We start from the raw sequence: 19843 nt of genomic DNA on the forward strand, positions 1-19843 counted from the left end.
ATGTGTAAATGCTGAGTTTAAATTCTTTGTAATAGAAGTTGTACCCACAGACCCCAGGGGAGGACCCTGGGAGACCTGACTTGAATACAGGGAGTTATACTGGCAATTTGTGTTGAATGCCAGTAACCATCCAGGGTTAAATGACATGGTATCTCTAAACTTAGATCTAAAGATTTAAAACTTAGATCTGCCAAATTGTAAATAACAGTAGTATAATGACTATTAAATCAACTTTAGAATAATACTTACACAAATATTTTAGTTTCATTAATGTATTTATGTGATTATTCTTGCTTTCCCCACTAGATGGTGGTATTTCATTCTATTGTTTCTTACATGGTTTTATATACATATTGTTTTAGAAAATATTTATTGCTTTAAATTATGAAATTGTATTTTATGTGGACAAATCTTATACAATACACCCCATTTGATGCATTTTACACAAAGTTTTAAGATGTTTAATTTTAATTCACATACACTGTATTTTAATTCATACATACTGCATTTTCATAGTTAATTGATGAATGTTTCTTATTGGTTAATTTTAATTTGAAAACCTATTTAACATGACTTTTGGGACAGTACATGCCTATCTGATGAAGTTTGCAAGACAAACACGTAGGGGGAACTGATTTTACAATGTTTATATGCTTTGTGTTCTTCAAGTACCTGTGTTCATGTGTGTTTTGGAATAAACTTTTTGTTGAGTGGACCAGCTGGTTTCCGGTGCCTTTAAACGAGGAAATAATAGTTAAAGAGAATAAATATAAGTTTTACAATCATTAAACCCACAAGGAGCTCGAGAGATCCCAATCCCGTCCGAACTTGAAGATCAGCAAATCAGATCTGAGGTAACATAGTAATCAGGGGGCATTATGGGTAAGGGAGGAGCTCAAGAGTCAGATCCTAGAATCTAGAGAAAGTGACCAAGTTGGATGAAAGGATTAGATCCAAACCCATTTGTTGAGGAATGAATGAAAATGACAACATTAGATCTATATTTTCTTGTCAGAGAGAGTAAAATCTCCACAGTCCATTCAAATAACTTCATTAGCTGTAAAATTACAATTTCATGTTAAAAATAGATACATACAGTAAATAATGTATAAATTCTGCAGAAATCCAAGTTCTGCAATATTTTCCTGTCAAAAGTTGAACATAAAGCAGAGTAACAATAGAAAAGATAGTCCCAATAGCACACTGTACTTCTGAGAGAAATAATTACTTTCCTCAGAAACAGTAAAAAATAAGCATTTGTCAAAGACAGAAGCCAAATAAATACTGCTACAAGCAGATACTACCAAAGGAATTACTGTAAACACTGAGAGAAATAAATATTAAAATGAATATTTTTTTAATAATCATAAAAACAGAAAGAGAACTGCATCTAATAATAAAATGAGATGAAGGGGGTCCCCAAAGGGGGCTTATCTGAGCAATAAGCCAGAAGAATCAGCATTAGATCCTGCGAAAAGTCCAAGGTCTTTCTTCTTTGGATAGCAGAAAAAGACTTGAACACACAGTCCCTGTCACAGCTGAAGGCTTCCCTCTCAGGATATGCTCAACCAATCAGCTGTCACAGGAAGAGAGAGAGGTAGGGGAGTCTGAGCTTTTGAAAGTTGGCCAGTTCTGATGTTGCTAATTTTGTAGATGTGCAGAAGGTCCATCACAGCTGGATCCGAGGATACCTTCTATGCCAGGCATAGTTCGACTCTCAATAACCTGTAGGAGACTGAGTATAGAGATTGTCCTATAAGGATCACCTTAACCCATTTGTTGAGGAATGAATGAAAATGACAACATTAGATCTATATTTTCTTGTCAGAGAGAGTAAAATCTCCACAGTCCATTCAAATAACTTCATTAGCTGTAAAATTACAATTTCATGTTAAAAATAGATACATACAGTAAATAATGTATAAATTCTGCAGAAATCCAAGTTCTGCAATATTTTCCTGTCAAAAGTTGAACATAAAGCAGAGTAACAATAGAAAAGATAGTCCCAATAGCACACTGTACTTCTGAGAGAAATAATTACTTTCCTCAGAAACAGTAAAAAATAAGCATTTGTCAAAGACAGAAGCCAAATAAATACTGCTACAAGCAGATACTACCAAAGGAATTACTGTAAACACTGAGAGAAATAAATATTAAAATGAATATTTTTTTAATAATCATAAAAACAGAAAGAGAACTGCATCTAATAATAAAATGAGAAGAAGAGGTCCTCAAATGGGGTTTAACTGAGCAGTAAGCCAGAAGAATCAGCATTAGATCCTGCGAAAAGTCCAAGGTCTTTCTTCTTTGGATAGCAGAAAAAGACTTGAACACACAGTCCCTGTCACAGCTGAAGGCTTCCCTCTCAGGATATGCTCAACCAATCAGCTGTCACAGGAAGAGAGAGAGGTAGGGGAGTCTGAGCTTTTGAAAGTTGGCCAGTTCTGATGTTGCTAATTTTGTAGATGTGCAGAAGGTCCATCACAGCTGGATCCGAGGATACCTTCTATGCCAGGCATAGTTCGACTCTCAATAACCTGTAGGAGACTGAGTATAGAGATTGTCCTATAAGGATCACCTTAAAGCCCTATGTGTTTATACCCTGGATTCTCCTGGTAAGGAGCCCTTGTGGGATCCAGGACATCAAGCTCCTCATAGGTCAATAGGCCTTGGGCTTGTTCACCAAACCTATTAACTTATGGCAGGTCTCATGATGTCTAATTTGTGGTATAAGCAATTAAAATAAAGCAAAAGTACACTTGGGCTGATTCTGATTATTAGTGGCATGTTGTTGTTTGTCTTTTCGGCTTTTCCCGGTTAGGGTCGCCACAGCGGAACTCCAGTCCGCTAATGATTGGCAGTAGATTTTTATGGTGCGAGTTGCCAGCCCGACGCCCAACCTTCAGTGAAGGCACGCCCATTCACGCATGTCTTTCAGAGGCCACTCGACCTTGGGGAGGACATGCAAACTCCACACAGAAGGCACTCCAGCCAATAATCGAAAAGGAGAACCTTTTGCTATGAGGCAACAATGCTACCGCTGTACCACCGCGGCTTATTAGTGGCATGCAGAATATCAAAATACAGAGACTGTTTTTTTTTTCAGCTTTATGATAGTATTTTCTTTTAAGGAGTAGTGCAGAAAGTCAAAGTTGACTAAAAAGGTGACAAACTAGATATGCCGTTAAGTTTTACCGCTCTAAGTCACTGTTTATACTTCATGTTTAACATGCATCACGTATACATACCCAGTCCCTGCAACAAACTTTCTGTATAAGGAGCAACATGAAAACAGAATCCAGTCTCCAGCTCAGTGCCTGGAGGTAGCCTGCTCCTCAATGGTCCAAGTAGGCCTTGTTCTGCAAATTCATTCATTAAACCTAAACAAATAAAAAAATAAATCATTAGAATAAAATTGAATACTGAATTCTGCTGCAAAGAAACATAACATAACAAAAGACCATCTTGAACTCACTGAAAAAAGAATAGGCACAGTTTAACAGCTACTTTCGTTGTCGCAGGTACTGAAGGGTTAACTTGTTCACATTCCTTGTAAATCATTAGCTCAGCTAAAAGCAGTCATGTCACAACAAATAGAAGTGTGACTTTAATTTTTTATTAGTACACTTATTAAATGTGGCAGCAGATTCATCCAAAGATAATTTTAGCCATGACTGAAATCTCACGCCATAGGTACAACATAACAAATATGATTTAGCTCAACAAAGCAGTAGACATCAATATATGACAGTTACCTGTACCTCAACAGGTTGTTAATCCCAAGAAACACAGAATGGTCAGTCCACAAAAGTATATGAATGTGTTCTGCAAGAACAGTCTGATGCATGAAACATCCTAGATTTTACACTTTTACATCACATTTCTTCTTACAGACTCTTCTTATAATCCTCAGCATTAAGTTTACTGCCATGTAATGTTTTATTCTTCTTGCTAAATAAATCAATTAATTAATTATAATTATGTTTCTTTTCAAATATAGAGGATCTTAACCTGAAATTAAAAACTACAGACTTAAACCCACAGATCTTCTTAATCACTTTCCTACCATCAGTACTACAAAGAATATTATTAATAGTATGTAAGAAAATAAACTTCTTTGCAGTAACTACCACTAAACTATGTTGGCAGCTTTAATGCTCAAACAGTCAACAAGAGTATTCACAAAAAACAAGTGTAATTCTTTGCAATAACAGTAGTTATGACAGTTATCAAAACAAAGGCTGAAATGTGGGAGGATTTTGAAAAGGCCATGGAGGATGGTTTCTGGATAGCCTCAAAAAGTTCTCAAATTATCCAATGACTCGGGGGGGCACATCCTGAACAGAGGTAAACAGATGTGGGTTTCCCCAAAGCAGGATAAAATCCAGGAAGACCCCCTAATTCTATTTCTATTGGTGAGACTTTGTCCTAATCCAGCTCAGCTTGTCTCCCAGAAAGTTTTGTTCTGATGGAATGTAAGAAGCCTGTAGTAGTGTGAGATTGTGTTAAAAATGTTATACCTCAGGCTATAATGACAAATCTTGTAGAGATGGTAGAATCTGGAACCTCTGTTTGCTCATATACCACATCACTGTGTGATGATCTGTGATCACTTTAAGAGGTCTTAGGGACCACAGATGACTGAAAGACTAGAGTGTACTTAATAGTGCCAACATCTCTTTAATGTTTGTGTGTTTTAGTCCATCTTTTTTGTTCCAAAGACCTTACAATTTTACCCTAAAAGACACCACCCCAAACAAATGTTGTTAAAGACTTGTAAGAGCAGGAGGAAGGGAGAATGGAAGACCTGGATTAAAAAAAAAAAACAGTCTTTCCAGTACAGTAGTACCCTTCTTACAAATCTAACAAATGAAATCAGAAAAGATGATGTTGAGACTATACAGATTGTATGTACCACTGAATCTTTCTCATGCAAAGTCTGGCTAAAGGAATCATGAGTATCATAGAAGCCATGAATCCTAAAATCCTGAAGAATTCCTTGTCTGAAGTCCTTTACCAAGTGAAAAAAATTGGGAATAGATCTAATTATAGATTTACTTTTTCCTTGCGAGAGAAAAGCTTCTTCAAGGGATGCATACAGATGACATCTCAAGAATACAATTCTGTGGGATGGAATTAAACAAGATTTTTGAATGTTCTCCTAGAAACCCAGTCTGAGAAAGAGATCTCTTACCCATATGAAAGATTCCTAACGCTTTAAAAAAGACTCTGTCAAGATAAGCAAGTCATATGACTAAGGAAAATGTGAATACCTTGCAGGCACTTTGTAAACACCCTCAGAGCAATAAACAGCCCAAGGGGTAATACAGATAACTAAATTCCTGAAATTTGCGCTTAGTGAAATGTGATAAGCTTTCTTTAAATCTGTTAATGGAGTTTTGAAATTTGGAACTTTCACATTCTTTCTTTTTTTTCTTTGGTACCAGAAACATTCTTGAATAAAAACCTTTCCCTGCAAGGGAGACAGAACAGGTTCCATTAGTTCTTGAGCTAGCAGATGCTGAAAGATAGGAGAATACAGAATCTGATCAGTTGGATGAGGAGGATTCTCCTGAAAAGGAGGTAGTGATTCCCATTGCTACCTGTTCCCCTGACAGATAACTCTCAGAATCCATTTGTTGAATATTATCTGTTACCAAAGTGGGACATGGAGGACCAGACTTTGGGGAAGAATTAAAGGACTGCTAGGGTGGGAGGGAAGGTTACCTTTTGTAGATAGTCATTCTGACTAGATTCTGGGACCACCACCTTCTTTTGTAGCCTTCTTGCCAGTGTTTTTTTTTTTTTTTTTGCAATTGTGCTTGCCTGAAATTTAATGGGTCTGCTTATTTTGCTTTTTATAAAAGGTCCCTGAATTAGGGATAAAACATTTCACAAACTAAAAGGAGGAAGGTTATAAAATCTGAGTCAACCTTTGTATTAGTTTTCGTCTCTCATCACATTTTTTCAGTATCTCAGCAGCAGATGAACCAAATAAAACCTTTGTACCAAGGAGATAATTCAAAATTTCAGCTTTTATATCTTCAGGTAAATATAAATACTGTAAAACATGCAAATCTTTTCATGATGGGCCCAGTATCTGATACTCAATAAGAGACATCTGATTTACCCTCAGAAGAAGGAAAATTGGCAGTAACATATTCATATTCTCAAAAGAAGCAAGCAAAACTTTTAGTTATGTACTCACCATAACTTCAGATGTTTGGGATCCATCTCGCCTACATTCTGACTGATGGGTTCGGAGCCGATCCCTCGGCTCCGACTCGGCACGTTTATGCCAAAGAGCGAAGTCTCTTATTGGCTGAGCTTACTATATCCCAGGATGCACCACTACCAGCCCCTCAGATCTAGTTTGTCCGCATACATACACAGACACACACGCTGCTTATATAACATCGTCAGATGAAACAAGATAAAAAACAGTAGAACTCAAAACCGTTCAATCTCTTCTGATCTCCAAGGCAGGGGGAAGGAGGGTGGATATTAGGAATGTAGTAGATGGATCCCAAACATCTGAAGTTATGGTGAGTACATAACTAAAAGATGTTATGTGATCCTATCTCGCCTACATTCTGACTGATGGGACAGCGTCCCTAGCACCTGAATCCTGGGTGGCTCACTGGAAAACACTCCTGAGTACCGTGGAACCAAATGATGCTCGCCCTTTAGATGCCACATCCAATTTATAGTGGGAAATGAAAGTGTGCAGGTTGGACCAAGTAGCCGCAGCACAAATCTCAGAAATAGCGAGCTTGGAATGAAAAGCAATAGAAGTAGCCATAGCTCTGGTAGAGTGTGCTTTGATAGATGTTGTAAGTTGCTTATTTGAAGAGGAATAAGCCTGAGTTATGCAATCTCTAATCCATTTGGAGATAGTAGCTTTAGTGATGGTTTTATCCAATTTATTATCTGAAAAGGACACAAACAACTGGTCTGTTTTTCGAATTTGTTGAGTCCTGTCTAGATAGAAGCGCAATTGCCTGTGAACATCCAATTTATGGAGGGTGTATTCCGCTTCGTTGGAGAATTTTGGAAAGAAAACTGGTAGCTCTAGAGATTGTTGGAGACAGAGATTAGAAATAGAAGTTATGTTCTTACCATAACGTTCCATGTTAGTTGTCTTCTTCTCGCCTTCATTCTTGCTGGATGGGTTCGGAGCCGACCTCGGCTCCGACTCGGCCACTCTAAAGCTCGAGAGTTGGTTCCACCGGCTCGAGGCTCCCCTTATATCCCACAATGCTAGGCGATAGTTACCTCAGATCTCGTTTGTAAGCTAACCCCAGCTTATAACAGAAACAGTATAACTGTAAAAAACAGAATCCACCTCTAACAACAGGAAGAAGAAGGGTGACCTACATCCTGAAACAAGAAATATGCATAATAGCATATAGTTAAGAAAGAGGTGGTAGAAAGAGAGGTCACGATCACAACTCCTCTAGGTCTGTCCAGGCCAGGGGAAGGAGGGTGGGAAGAAGAAGAGAAGAAGACAACTAACATGGATCGTTATGGTAAGAACATAACTTCTATATGTTAAGTTGTCTATCTCGCCTGCATTCTTGCTGGATGGGACCGTCCCTAGCACCTTGTCCCGGGTGGCCTAACGGAACAGACTCCTGAGAACAGTGGAACCAAAATTAGCTCTATGCCTAGAAGCTAAATCCAACTTATAATGGGAAATAAAAGTGTGAGGAGTAGCCCAAGTAGCCGCTGCACAAATGGTGTCAATAGGCAGTCTGTCTTGGAAGGCTAGAGAAGTAGCCAAAGCTCTGGTGGAATGGGCTTTAGGCTTATTAGGCAGTTTTGGTGTCTAATCTCATAAACAAGGGTAATCAGAGATGTTAGCCATCTGGATAAAGATACCTTTGAAACTGGAAGTCCCTTTCTGCTTTCCGCATAGGAGACAAACAGCTGATCAGATTTTCTGAATTGTTTCGTCCTGTCCAAGTAGTACCTTAATTGACGATGAACATCCAGACAGTGTAATTTTTGTTCAGACCTATTTGAATACTCCGCGAAAAACAGGAGGTCAATGCATTGGTTTAGATTTGATGTTGAAACCACCTTAGGCAAAAAGGACGGGTTAGTTCGAAGGAAACTCTGTCCTTATGGAATACAAGGTAAGGAGAACGACAACTGAGTGCTTGAAGTTCTGAAATTCTTCTAGCTGATGTGATAGCCACCAGAAAGAGAGTTTTCCATGATAATAACTTTAAGGAACATGAAGCTGCAGGTTCGAAAGGGGAAAGAATCAAAGAAGCAAGAACTAAATTTAGGTCCCAAGGAGAAGGAGGATTTCTTACAGGAGGTCTGAGAAGAAAAACTCCTTTCAAAAAGGCTTTGCAGAGTTTGTGGGACATTAGGGCAGATTCAGAAATACCCACATGGAAATTAGAAATAGCTGCCAATTGAACCTTAAGAGTAGATGGAGATGAACCTGCATGGAAGAGTTCAGCAAGAAAATCGAGGACTAGTTGGATGGAAGCGTGAAAGGATCTACGTCCTTTCCTTGTGCCCAATATGAAAATCGTTTCCACTTACTCAAATAAATCTTTCGAGTGGAAGATTTATGGGAAGCTATCAAAATATCTCTAACAGAGTGAGATAATTGAGGAAGCCTGGCTACAGTTGGAAGTGGAGGAACCAAGCAGTGAGGTTCAGAGAGGGGAGGGAGCGATGAAACTGACCCGACTGATGGATCAAAAGATCTGGAACTAGGTCCAGATTCCACGGTCGCTCCACAAGAAATCGATGCAGAAAGGGGAACCACACTTGTCGAGGCCAGTAAGGAGCAATGAGGATCAATGAGGCCTTCTGAGCGATAGCTTTCTGTATTACTTGAGAGATCAGTGGGAAAGGAGGAAATGCATAAAGAAGTCCCCGGGGCCAAACTTGGACTAGCGCGTCCCTGCTGGGTTGGCCTGGTAAGGGGAATAGAGTGAAGTATTCTCTGCACTTGCTGTTTTGGGGAGTAGCAAAAAGATCGCAGCAAGGCTGACCCCACTTGAGAAAAATCTCTCTCACTACAGAGTCTTTCAGAGACCACTCGTGAGGCATGAGAATAGCTCTGCTCAACTTGTCCGCAATGTGATTGGACTTCCCGGGGATGTGCGTTGCTATCAGAAAACGCTGAGAAGAAATCGCCCATTGCCACAGTCTGAGTGCTTCTCGACACAGGGGGTATGATCTGGTTCCGCCTTGTTTGTTGATGTACCACACTACAGACATATTGTCTGTCTGGATTGCAATCGTTCCCAAGGGAAGAGAGGGTTGAAGGGCTTGCAACGCTAAAAGCACTGCTCTCATCTCCAGAACATTTATGTGCAAGTGGCATTCGTTTGGTTGCCATGTGCCCTGGACTGTCCTGCCCTGATAATGCCCCCCCCCCACCCGATCAGGGAGGCATCCGTTGTCAGAGTAGCAACCGGAGGAGGTGGAACAAATGGTCTCCCCAACAGGAGCTGGGGGGAAGACATCCACCACATGAGATGCTTTTTGCACGCTTGCGTGATCATAATGGTGTGAGACATTGGAAGTTCCTGGTATGACCATTGAGAAAAGAGCATCCACTGAAGGATCCGCATGTGGTATCTGGCCAATGGAAGGAGGGTATGGCGCTGCCATGATTCCCAACACCTTTAGAACTAACCTGGCTTTGGCTCTGTTGTTGTTGAGAAGTAGTGATACCAATTTTGAATGTCTGATATCCTTTGGTTCGTTAGTGTTGCAGACATGTTTACAGTATCTAATTTGCCTATGTAGGTAATAGTACGACAAGGCGACAAAATAGACTTTTCGCAATTTATTGAGATACCCAGTCTTTGACAGACGAAAAGTGTAATCTCTGGCCATCAAAAGGAGATGCTTGGTGGGAGCTGTGAGGAGCCAGTCGTCCAAATATGGAAACACCTGGAATCCTTGTCGTCTCAGATGAGAAGCTACCACTGCCATGCATTTGGTAAACACCCGGGGTACAGTGGTGAGACCAACGGACAGGGCCCTGAATTGAAAATGACTGGTTCCCAGCCTGAAGCGGAGGAATCTTCTGGAGCGCCTGTTCATTTTATGTGATAGTACGCGTCCTGAAGGTCTATAGAGCACATCCAGTTTCCTTTTCCCAATAGGGGAAGAATGGATTGCAGCGTGACCATCCGAAATCTTGTTTTCTTGACTGATCTGTTCAAGATACTGAGATCCAAAATTGGTCTCCAGTCCCCTGTTTTCTTTGGAACTAAAAAGAACCTTGAGTAGATTCCGGATCCTATTTGGTCTGCTGGCACTGGCTGAATAGTTCTTTTTGCAAGCAGTTTTGAAATTTCCAAAGCTGCAAGATCCCTTTGAGCGGGTGGAACATCTGGAAGGGATTTTTTGACTGATTTGGAAAACGAAGAAAGGGAATAGAATAACCTTCGGAAATGATGGACTGTACCCATTTGTCTTGTGTCAAGGATAGCCAGGCTTCTGGGTACAGTGACAATCTTCCCCCGACTGCCTCCGAAGATGGGCAGTCGGGCAACACCTCAGGGATGCTGAAAAGGCTTCTCGGAGAACGTTTCGATTGCCCTGGTTCTGCGGACCCCTCTGCCTCTAGGGCGACGTCTACCATTGTTGTTCCCCTCTGCCTCTGGCGGGAACCGACTCTGTCGCCAGGCGAAGTCCCTTGGGATTGTTTACGGAACCACATCTTTCCCCTTCTGGCCTTTGGGGTAAGGCCTAGAAGGAGTAGAAAACGGACTCCGACGGCAGAAAGGGTCTTGCCATCAGTCTCGCACCTAGTCAGGGTTTCTTTCACTTGTGGACCAAAAGAGATGATCCATCAAAAGGGGAGTTCGTGAAAGACGCCTTGAAAGGTTCCGAAAATTGCATAGCCGCATCCAGGCATGCCTACGTAAGGCTACCCCTGTTCCTGCTGCTCTGCTCGCTCCATCGGCCGCATAAGAGAGGAGGCATGGAGGAGTTGGAAATAGAATTAGGATAGCCAGCTGCGTGTTCATTTTCTTGAAACCCGCAGCTGTAGGGTCCTTCAGCATTTCACTCGCTTTGATCAAGTCTCTTTGAAGACGAGTGAAATGGCACAGGTAATTCAGCGAACGCATAGTAAATGTCGCTGAGGAGAACATCCGCTTCCCGCACCTATCCATGGACCTAGATTCCTTGTTAGGTGGATGGACAGGCACTGAAGGATCAGCCAGTTCCTTCTTTGTGGCAGGCAACCACCATAGCATCCACAGAGACTCCTTTTGATAAAAATTCCTTGTCTGATGGAGCTGTGATGAATTTGGAGGGTCTCCTGGGAGTGGGGTCCACTGAATCAGGAGCCGCCCATGCCTTTTTTGCAACCACCTGCATGAGGGGGTCAAAGAGGGAGGTCACCCAGAAGGTGGAAGGACGAGAGCCAAACGCCTCAAGATACAAAGTTTCGTCCTCCGAAGGGTTGAGGGCTGGCCAATTTCCCCTCTGTTTAAGGATCTCCAGAATGTCTGCAAATGAGACATCTTCAGAAGGGGAACGTGGGGAACCCTCAGAATCATCCAGATCTGTGTCCGACGTGATAGACTCAGGTGAGTCAATGTGCTTCCTCTTGCACTTCCTCTTCCGAGGGGCTCTTCTGCCAAATCAGGAGAGGCCTCGAAGAGGATGAAATCCCCAAAGGGAGCTCCTGAGGAGTTGGCTCTCTGCGGTCAGGGATGAGGGAGTGAGTCGACTTACCCTGAGGCAGCATAGAGGGAGGGGCTGACGGAGCCGACTGTGGAGTAGAGCCAGGCTCTAACACACTCCGCATGACCTCGAAAGCACCCCTGTCAGGCAGAGCCAGAGGTCCCCGCTCCGAGGAGCTAAGGACCCCTCGGCACCGACAGTGATGGCTCCGAGGCCGATGTCGGAGCCGAACTCACCAGCGCCAAGCACCGAGAGGAGAGGGGGTCGGACAAGGGTCCGATGCCACTCACCCCTCGAGCCGACGAGGAAGTTCGCCGAGATTCCTCCATGGAAGAAAACGGAGCCGACGACGGAGCCGAAGACAATTGTCTCGCCCGAGGTAACCACAGTCTCGGTTCCGACACGACCCGCCCGAGCTCAAAAGAGTCAAGGAGGAAGGAGTTGATGGACCGGGACAGGCACCGACTGATGAGTCGGGCTCTGAAGCATCTGGGCTAGTGCCTCAGACTTGAGTAGTCGACTCACCACCCTCTGAAGGTCATGATCGGACAACCTCGATGACCTAGAGGAATGAGACCTTTGGCTCCGTTCAGACAGCAGGGGAGATCCTGGAGCTGAATGAACGGAGCCAAGAGAAGGTGACCTAGACCTCTTTCTGGTTGCCGGCTCCGAAGATCTTGTCGGAGCCGACACGGGTACCTCGATAACCTCGGCTCCGGCCGGAGCCGAGGAAGACACAGAAAAGTACAGTTTTGTACCTACCATAAATGTAGATGTTCGAGGATTCCATTGCTGCAGTCCTTACTATTGGGTATAGTCCGCATCCAGTCGGCCCGAATACCAGAGTATAAGGCTGACGTCGGTCAGGGCGCATTAGACTGACGTCAGTACGTCAGGGTACTAATGCGCATGACCGGCGTCATATCCTCAGTCTTTTCTTGCCCCAGATGTCAGAAGACCCTAAAAGACAAGGCCCAAAATACCTGCACCAAAACATGAACAATATATACAAAAATATAAGCAGGAAATCACCTACACAACCACCCCTAAACACAGAGGGGAAGGAGGGAAAAATTGGACTGCAGCAATGGAATCCTCGAACATCTACATTTATGGTAGGTACAAAACTGTACTATGTTCTTCGTCTTCCATTGCTGCAGTCCTTACTATTGGGTAGAATCCCAAAGCAGAGGTAAGGGAGGCTGGCAAATCATAAAGAAGCAGGAGCTGACAACATGCCTTGCAAAACAGCTGTGGCAAAACCAGCCCTAGACTTAGAGTAGATAGGAAGGTGATAATGCTTAGAGAAAGTATGCACTGAACTCCAAGTAGCTGCTTCCAAAATATCCTTAGTTGCCACCCCGTAGAAATGCTGTTGAAGTGGCAGTAGCCCTAGTGGAATGAGGCCTAATCCCAGCTGGAACCTCCTTGCCATGATGGGAATAACAAAATGCAATGCAAAAGCCAATCCACCTAGAAATAGTTTGTTTTGACACAGGCTTGCCCTGAACTCAAAGCAAAAGAAACAAACAACTGCTGAGACTGCCTAAAATCCTTAGTCCTGCTTAAGTAATAACGCAATTGCCTGTGTACATCTAAAGTATGCAAAATCTTTTCCCCTTTATTTTGGGGTCTGCATAAAAGGTAGGCAAATGAATAGTTTGGTTTAAAGCCACACTAGAAACCACCTTAGGCATAAAGGAAGGATTAGTACGTAATGATACCCTATCCTTATGGAAAATCAAAAGGGCTCGACTGCCATAAGGGCCTGCAACTCAGACACCCTTCTTGCAGAAGTAATAGCCAACAAAAAAAGCAGTCTTCCATGACAAATATTTCAATTCAGCAGTAGCCGCAGGCTCAAAAGGTTGTAGAGTAAGTTTTTCCAACACAAAATTGAGATCCCAAGCAGGAGTAGGAGCTCTACGGGGGGTCTTATATTCTTAGCCCTCTAAGAAACTGCTTGAACAAAGGATGCGAAAACAATGGTGGGTCACAATCATAGTGAGCTGAGATTGCTGCAGCATGAATCTTGATGGAAGAGAAGGACAGACCCTTGTCCAGTAACTCAGTAAGATATTGAAGAGCCATACTCAAATTAGGCTCAGAAATCTCCAAATTCTTTGCTTTACTCCAAAATAAAAATCTCTTCCATTTTGCTGCGTACACTTTCCTTGTACTAGGTCTTCTAGCTTCCATAATCACATTTAAAACTTGTTGAGGAAGTTGAGACCTGCTGTGTTTCAACACAGAATATGCCAGGCTGTCAGATGAAGAGAGTGAAGTTTGACATTGAGCAGATGACCGTCCTGCTGGGATAACAGATGTGGAATCAAAGGTTAAGGCCATGGAGGCTTCTTTACCAGACTCCGTAGTAGAGGGTACCAGTGCTGCCGAGGCCAATCTGGAGCTATCAAAATCATCCTTGGCCTGTCCTGTCTGACCTTTAACAGTACCTTTGGAAGAAGAGGCAGAGGTGGAAAGGCATACAGATGAAGGTTTGTCCAACTGAAAGACAGAGCATCCACTTTCCAAGCTGTGTGATGAAACCCCTTTGTGCAAAACTGTGGCAGCTGGTGGTTTAGTGGAGAAGCGAACAGATCTATGTCTGGAGTTCCCCATGACACTGTCAATTTCTGAAATACATGAAGATCCAGTTTCCACTTGTGGGGATCCATGATTTGTCTGCTTAACACATCTGCTAAGGAGTTCTGTGCTCCTGGCAGAAACCTTGCCTGAAGAGTTAGGTGCAAGCGTGCGCAGTCTCCCATAAAATCATTGCATGCCTGCATAGAGGATAAGAATGTGTTCCCCTTGTTTGTTGAAGTACCACATGACAGTTGTGTTGTCTGTTAGAATCAACACCTGCCCTGGAAGAAGTAACTCCTTGAAAGCCAGCAATGCGAACTGGACTGCTAACATCTCCTTTATGTTGATATGTAGATGCTGTAGTCTGGCAGGCCACTTGTCTTGTATCCACTTTACATTTAGATGAGCTCCCAAGCAATGTCTGAGGCATCTGTCGGTAAAATCTGACTCGCCTCTGGCCGGGTCACAGAGAGTCCCTTGTTTAGGTGACATTCCTGAGCCCACCACAAAAATACTCTTTGAAGGCAAGGTATTATTTGAATGACAGTGTCTAAATCCTGGCAGTGCTGTGTCCATACAGTTTTGAGATACCATTGTAACTTCCTCATATGCAGTTTGGCATTGGGAAGCACCAGAATACAAGATGCCATGAACCCTAATGCTTGAAGGACTGTCTCTGCAGTCAGCACGGACTGATGAGATAGTTGATGGAAGTAAAGTGACAGACTCTTTTGTTTGTCCGGGGTTAAAAGGCCATCTGGGCTGCTGTATTCAGTCTCACACCCAGAAAGCACATGTCCTGAGAGGGTACTAGACTGGACTTTATTTCGTTCACAGAATACCCTAGGCATCTTAGCACTGCTATAAGATATTCCAGATGCTGTAGAAGGTCTTCCTTTTCTTGAGCCAGAATCAGGCAGTCGCCTAAATAAGGATAGATTTGAAGTCCTTGTAGCCTGAAGTAAGCTATCACTGGAGCCAGAACCTTTGTGAATACTCTGGGCGCAGTAGATAAGCCAAAGGGCAATGCAGAGAACTGATAATGAGAATCTCCAGCTTGAAACCGCAGATACTTCCTGTAACTTAGCCTGATATGCACATGAAGGTAAGCTTCCTTGAGATCTAAAGTTACCATCCAGTGATCTTTGCCCAGCAGGGGTAAAAGCTGTTGTAACGTCAACATCTTGAACTTGGGAATGTCCAGATAAGTGTTGAGGAGAGATAAATCCAAAAGCAGTCTCCACGTGTTCCCCTTCTCTGGTACTAGGAACATGCGAGAATAAAATCCTAGGCCCCTTTCTGACACAGGGACTGGTAGAATGATGTCCAACACCCATCTGTCTTGAGTAATTAAATCCCAATTTCCTTTGAAAAGAGACAGTTGTCCTTCCAAAGGAGCTGCCAGACGAGAATCTACTGGCAGTTGAAAAGGCAGGTCATTGGGTCTGTTTACGAAAGGACTGACCCCTGCCCTCACCAGAAGTCTGAGCAGGTGAACTCCCTGTTCTAGGCCTAAAAGAACCTTGAGCCCTGCCCCTACCACGTCTAGACCTACCCCTAGACTGGGAATCATAAGCAGGATATGTCCACCCCTTAGCAGGCCAATTTCTACTAAACTTCGGTGGCTGTACCTGCAAAAATCTTTAACAGTTTGCATAGACTTAGCTTTGTCCTCCATTTTCTTTAAAACTGCTTCCACAGGTGAACCAAACAACACATCAGACTGTAAAGGAGCATCCAAAATCCTTGTCTTAACATGCTCAGCCAAATTTTGATCCCTCAACCAGGCATGCCTGCGAAGAACAGAACTAGTGGCAGCCACCCTCGAGGAGGCCTGCACAGCATCAAAACCACATTGCAAAGAATGCTTGCCCACTTGTTCAGACACATAAACTAAATCCAGCAAGTCTTTACAATCAATACCTTCCGCCAAAGCATCCACCTTAGATTTCAATTGTGAAAGGAGATAATTTTGATATTTCAGCATGTGAAACTGACAATTCAACGCTCTCATGGCTAGAGTGGAAGAAGTATACACTTTCTTACCCCACCTATCTAACGCCCTTGCCTCTTTGTCAGTGGGAACAGGATTTTTAACCACAGAGGCCTTAACACCTTTAGGCCCCTGAGAAACAGTTTCTGGGTCCGCCCTAGGACTCTTAAACAAATACTTATGAGCTTGGGCACCCTATAGTACCTATCAGGTTTAACAGGAGCAGGAGGCAAAGAATCAGGGTTCAGGAAGCCTCTGCAAAAACATCTTCCACCACATTCAACACAGGAGGTATAGCTAAGGGCCTATGCTGGGGTAAAACAAGAATTCCCTAAGCCTCTTCCTGGAATCAGAGTAATCCTGGCCTTCCCATTTAAAGTGCTCCCTCATGGAATGCAGAGTCTCTGAAAATGAAAATCCTCAGGAGGAGAAGCCAAGGAGTGGCATCATCCACATCAGAATCAGAATAATGAGGATACTCCTGCAAATCTTCCGCAGAAGATTCAGAAGCCCCTGAACCCTGTTCAAAACTGTCAAACTCTGGTTCCACTCTAGGCCTCTTATCAGGAGGGCCCATAGAACCTCTAATCATAGTAATCAAATCTTCTGCCATTTTAAGCATATGTTTCTTAGGTACGGAACCCGAAGGCTAGGAGAAGCCCTACTGAAGCTGAAGTTGGCCTACCTCTAAAGAAGTTTTGGCAACAGAAGGAGAGGCTCTAACTACTTTGGGAAGAGAGGGAAGAATAGTTACCTGAGAAGCCCCTCAGCCTGGCCTGCCTCCTGAGAGGGTACATCCTGTAACAGTAAAGTTTCTGCCTGAGACTCTATAGAAACTCCTGGCAAAACCTCTGGCTCCACTGAGCCATCTAAAGAACCGACGTCCGGGACTGCCGGTTCATCAACCCTAGGCTTGCTGTTTTGTCCTTGCGCTTCTTGGATGAAGGGCGCCGGAGCATCCGACGGCATTTTATAATTGCAACGCTTCCCAAACACTAATCTGGCACAGTCTAACCTCCTCTTAATAGTGCTTTGTTAAACTTAGCACAAGAGCGCAACCAACAACGCCGTGCTCAGGCCCTAAACAAGGTATACATAATGTATGGTAATCCCTATGAGGTATTTGTTTCCCACAAGAAATACAGTTATTCACTTTTTCTGACATCCGGTTAAATACTGAGGCAAGAAAAACCAAAATGTTCTAACGGGTACTTAGCCAACTCTGATTCGGTCTGAAACTCCGGTTTCGGAAATATTTCAGAACGCCAACCTGCACTCGCAAAACTGCTTCTGCATCGGATCACGCGGCAAAAAAGACTGAGGATATGACGCCGGTCATGCGCATTAGTACCCTGACGTACTGACGTCAGTCTAATGCGCCCTGACCGACGTCAGCCTTATACTCTGGTATTCGGGCCGACTGGATGCGGACTATACCCAATAGTAAGGACTGCAGCAATGGAAGACGAAGAACATCTGTGGACTGAGACTTATCGGCTCCAGCCGGAGCCGATAAAGGCAAAGGTTGAACAACCTGAGGTCTCGGCTCAGAAGCCGGAGCCGAAGACCTCGATGCCTTGGAGGGCTTCCCTGTTGAGACAGACAGGGAATCCTCAGGCTTCAACAAGCCTCTCAATATGAGCTTGTTTTTCCTTTCCTGCAGGACCCTGGGGCTGAAGCCATGGCAGACAGCACAGGAGTCCTGCAGGTGCAAAGGCCCCAGACAATAGACACAAGAAGTGTGAGCGTCTGTCAGAGACATTTTCTGACAGCACGCATCACACTTCTTGAATCCGGAGACCTTTGCTTCTTTAGACATAGCCTAACTGGTGAACACAAACACACACTCAAACACACCAGTTATACCCTGTCAGAAAAAATTACTTTAGTAAAATTACTAAAAAATAAAGTAGAATAAACAGTAGCTTAAACTACACAAACACTCCCTAGGGAAGGGAAGGCCCAAGGCCCAAGGGAAGAACTAAGTTCTTTTAAGAAAAAAAGGGAAAAAATTAGGTCGGGGATAAAGTTCAATGAACTACACTAATTTGACTAAAAAAGGGGGAAACAGAGTAACTTTTAATAGAAAAAGCTTAAACTCACCAGGAACCGGTAGAACAACCAACCTCGAAGCTGTAGCGGCAAACGAGATCTGAGGTAACTATCGCCTAGCATTGTGGGATATAAGGGGAGCCTCGAGCCGGTGGAACCAACTCTCGAGCTTTAGAGTGGCCGAGTCGGAGCCGAGGTCGGCTCCGAACCCATCCAGCAAGAATGAAGGCGAGATAGACAACTTAACATCAAACCTTTGGAACAAAAGATGGGTTAGGCCTAAGTGATACTCTATCCTTGTGAAAAATCAAGTACGGTGGTTTGATAGATAGGGCTTGAAGCTCTGAAACTCTTCTTGCAGAGGTAATTGCAACTAAGAAGGCAGTTTTCCAAGACAGATATTTTAACTCACATGTAGCAGCCGGTTCGAAAGGGGAAGATGTTAAGGCACGAAGTACCAAATCAAGATCCCACGGAGGCGCAGGATGAAAACTGGGGTCTTAACAGCCCAGCACCTTTAATGAAAGTTTTGCATAATCTGCTGCTCATCAACGGTGGATCCATGGATTCGTGAAATTTGGAGATAGCTGCTAGTTGGACTTTAATAGTAGAGACTGAAGATCCTTGATTAAACAAGGATGTTAAAATTTCAAAACCTCTGGTATCGGGCAGTGATAGGGTCTAAGCCCCTGAGTTGAGCCCAGATAGCAAACCTCTTCCACTTACTGAGGTACAATTTCTTAGTGGTGGGTTTGTGGGCCGAAGATAAAATGTGAATAACTTCCGGGTCTAAGGTGTGATTTCTGACTAAAGTCGGAAGTGGAGGAGCCAAGCTGTCAATTTCAAAGTGTGAAGGGACTGGTGTTGTCATCCCGACTGATGAATCAGCAGATCCGGAGTTAGATCCAAAAACCAAGGACCGTCCACAGCATGTTTCTTTAGGTAGGGGGACCATACCTGATGAGGCCAGTGCGGAGCAATTAGTATCATTGTGGACCCCAATTGGGAAGCTTTCTGGATGACTTTGGGGAGAAGTGGGACCGGAGGAAAGGCATAAAGTAGTCCTGTTGGCCAAGGTTGGGCTAGAGCATCCGTAGCTGCCTCCCCCTGACGCGGAGTCAAGGAGAAGAACCTTTCACACTTTGTGTTTTGTGGTGTTGCAAAGAGGTCGCAGCACGGGCTCCCCCATCTTCTGAAAACCTGAGCTGCTACTGTTTCGTTCAGGGACCACTCGTGAGGAGAGAGAATCGTCCTGCTTAATCTGTCTGCCAATATATTGGATTTCCCTGGAATGTGGGTCGCTACCAAGAAACGGTTGGTAGCTACAGCCCATTCCCACACCCTCATGGCCTCTCTGCAAAGGGGGTAAGATCTGGTCCCTCCTTGTTTGTTTAGATACCAGACCACCGACATGTTGTCTGTGTGGATAACGATAATGCCTTGAGGGAGAAACTTGTGGAGGGCCTGTAGGGACAGAAGTACAGCCCTCATTTCCAATACATTGATATGAAGAAAGGTTTCGTCTGGAAGCCA

At 43.6% G+C, this 19843-nt stretch overlaps 1 protein-coding gene across 1 annotated transcript in view; it reads right to left on the reverse strand.

The window, feature by feature from the left end:
- LOC122816492 (dynein axonemal assembly factor 8-like) overlaps positions 1 to 19843 on the reverse strand; it is a 3534829-nt gene that overhangs the window by 1308163 nt on the left and 2206823 nt on the right. The window contains exon 19 of the mRNA XM_044089323.1: positions 3249 to 3380. Coding sequence (XP_043945258.1) covers positions 3249 to 3380 — 132 coding nt within the window. The remainder of the gene's footprint in view (positions 1 to 3248; positions 3381 to 19843) is intronic.

The sequence above is a fragment of the Protopterus annectens genome, chromosome 12.part0 (assembly GCF_019279795.1).
Source record: "Protopterus annectens isolate FY-2018-M chromosome 12.part0, PAN1.0, whole genome shotgun sequence".
In the NCBI taxonomy this organism is placed as follows: domain Eukaryota; kingdom Metazoa; phylum Chordata; order Ceratodontiformes; family Protopteridae; genus Protopterus; species Protopterus annectens.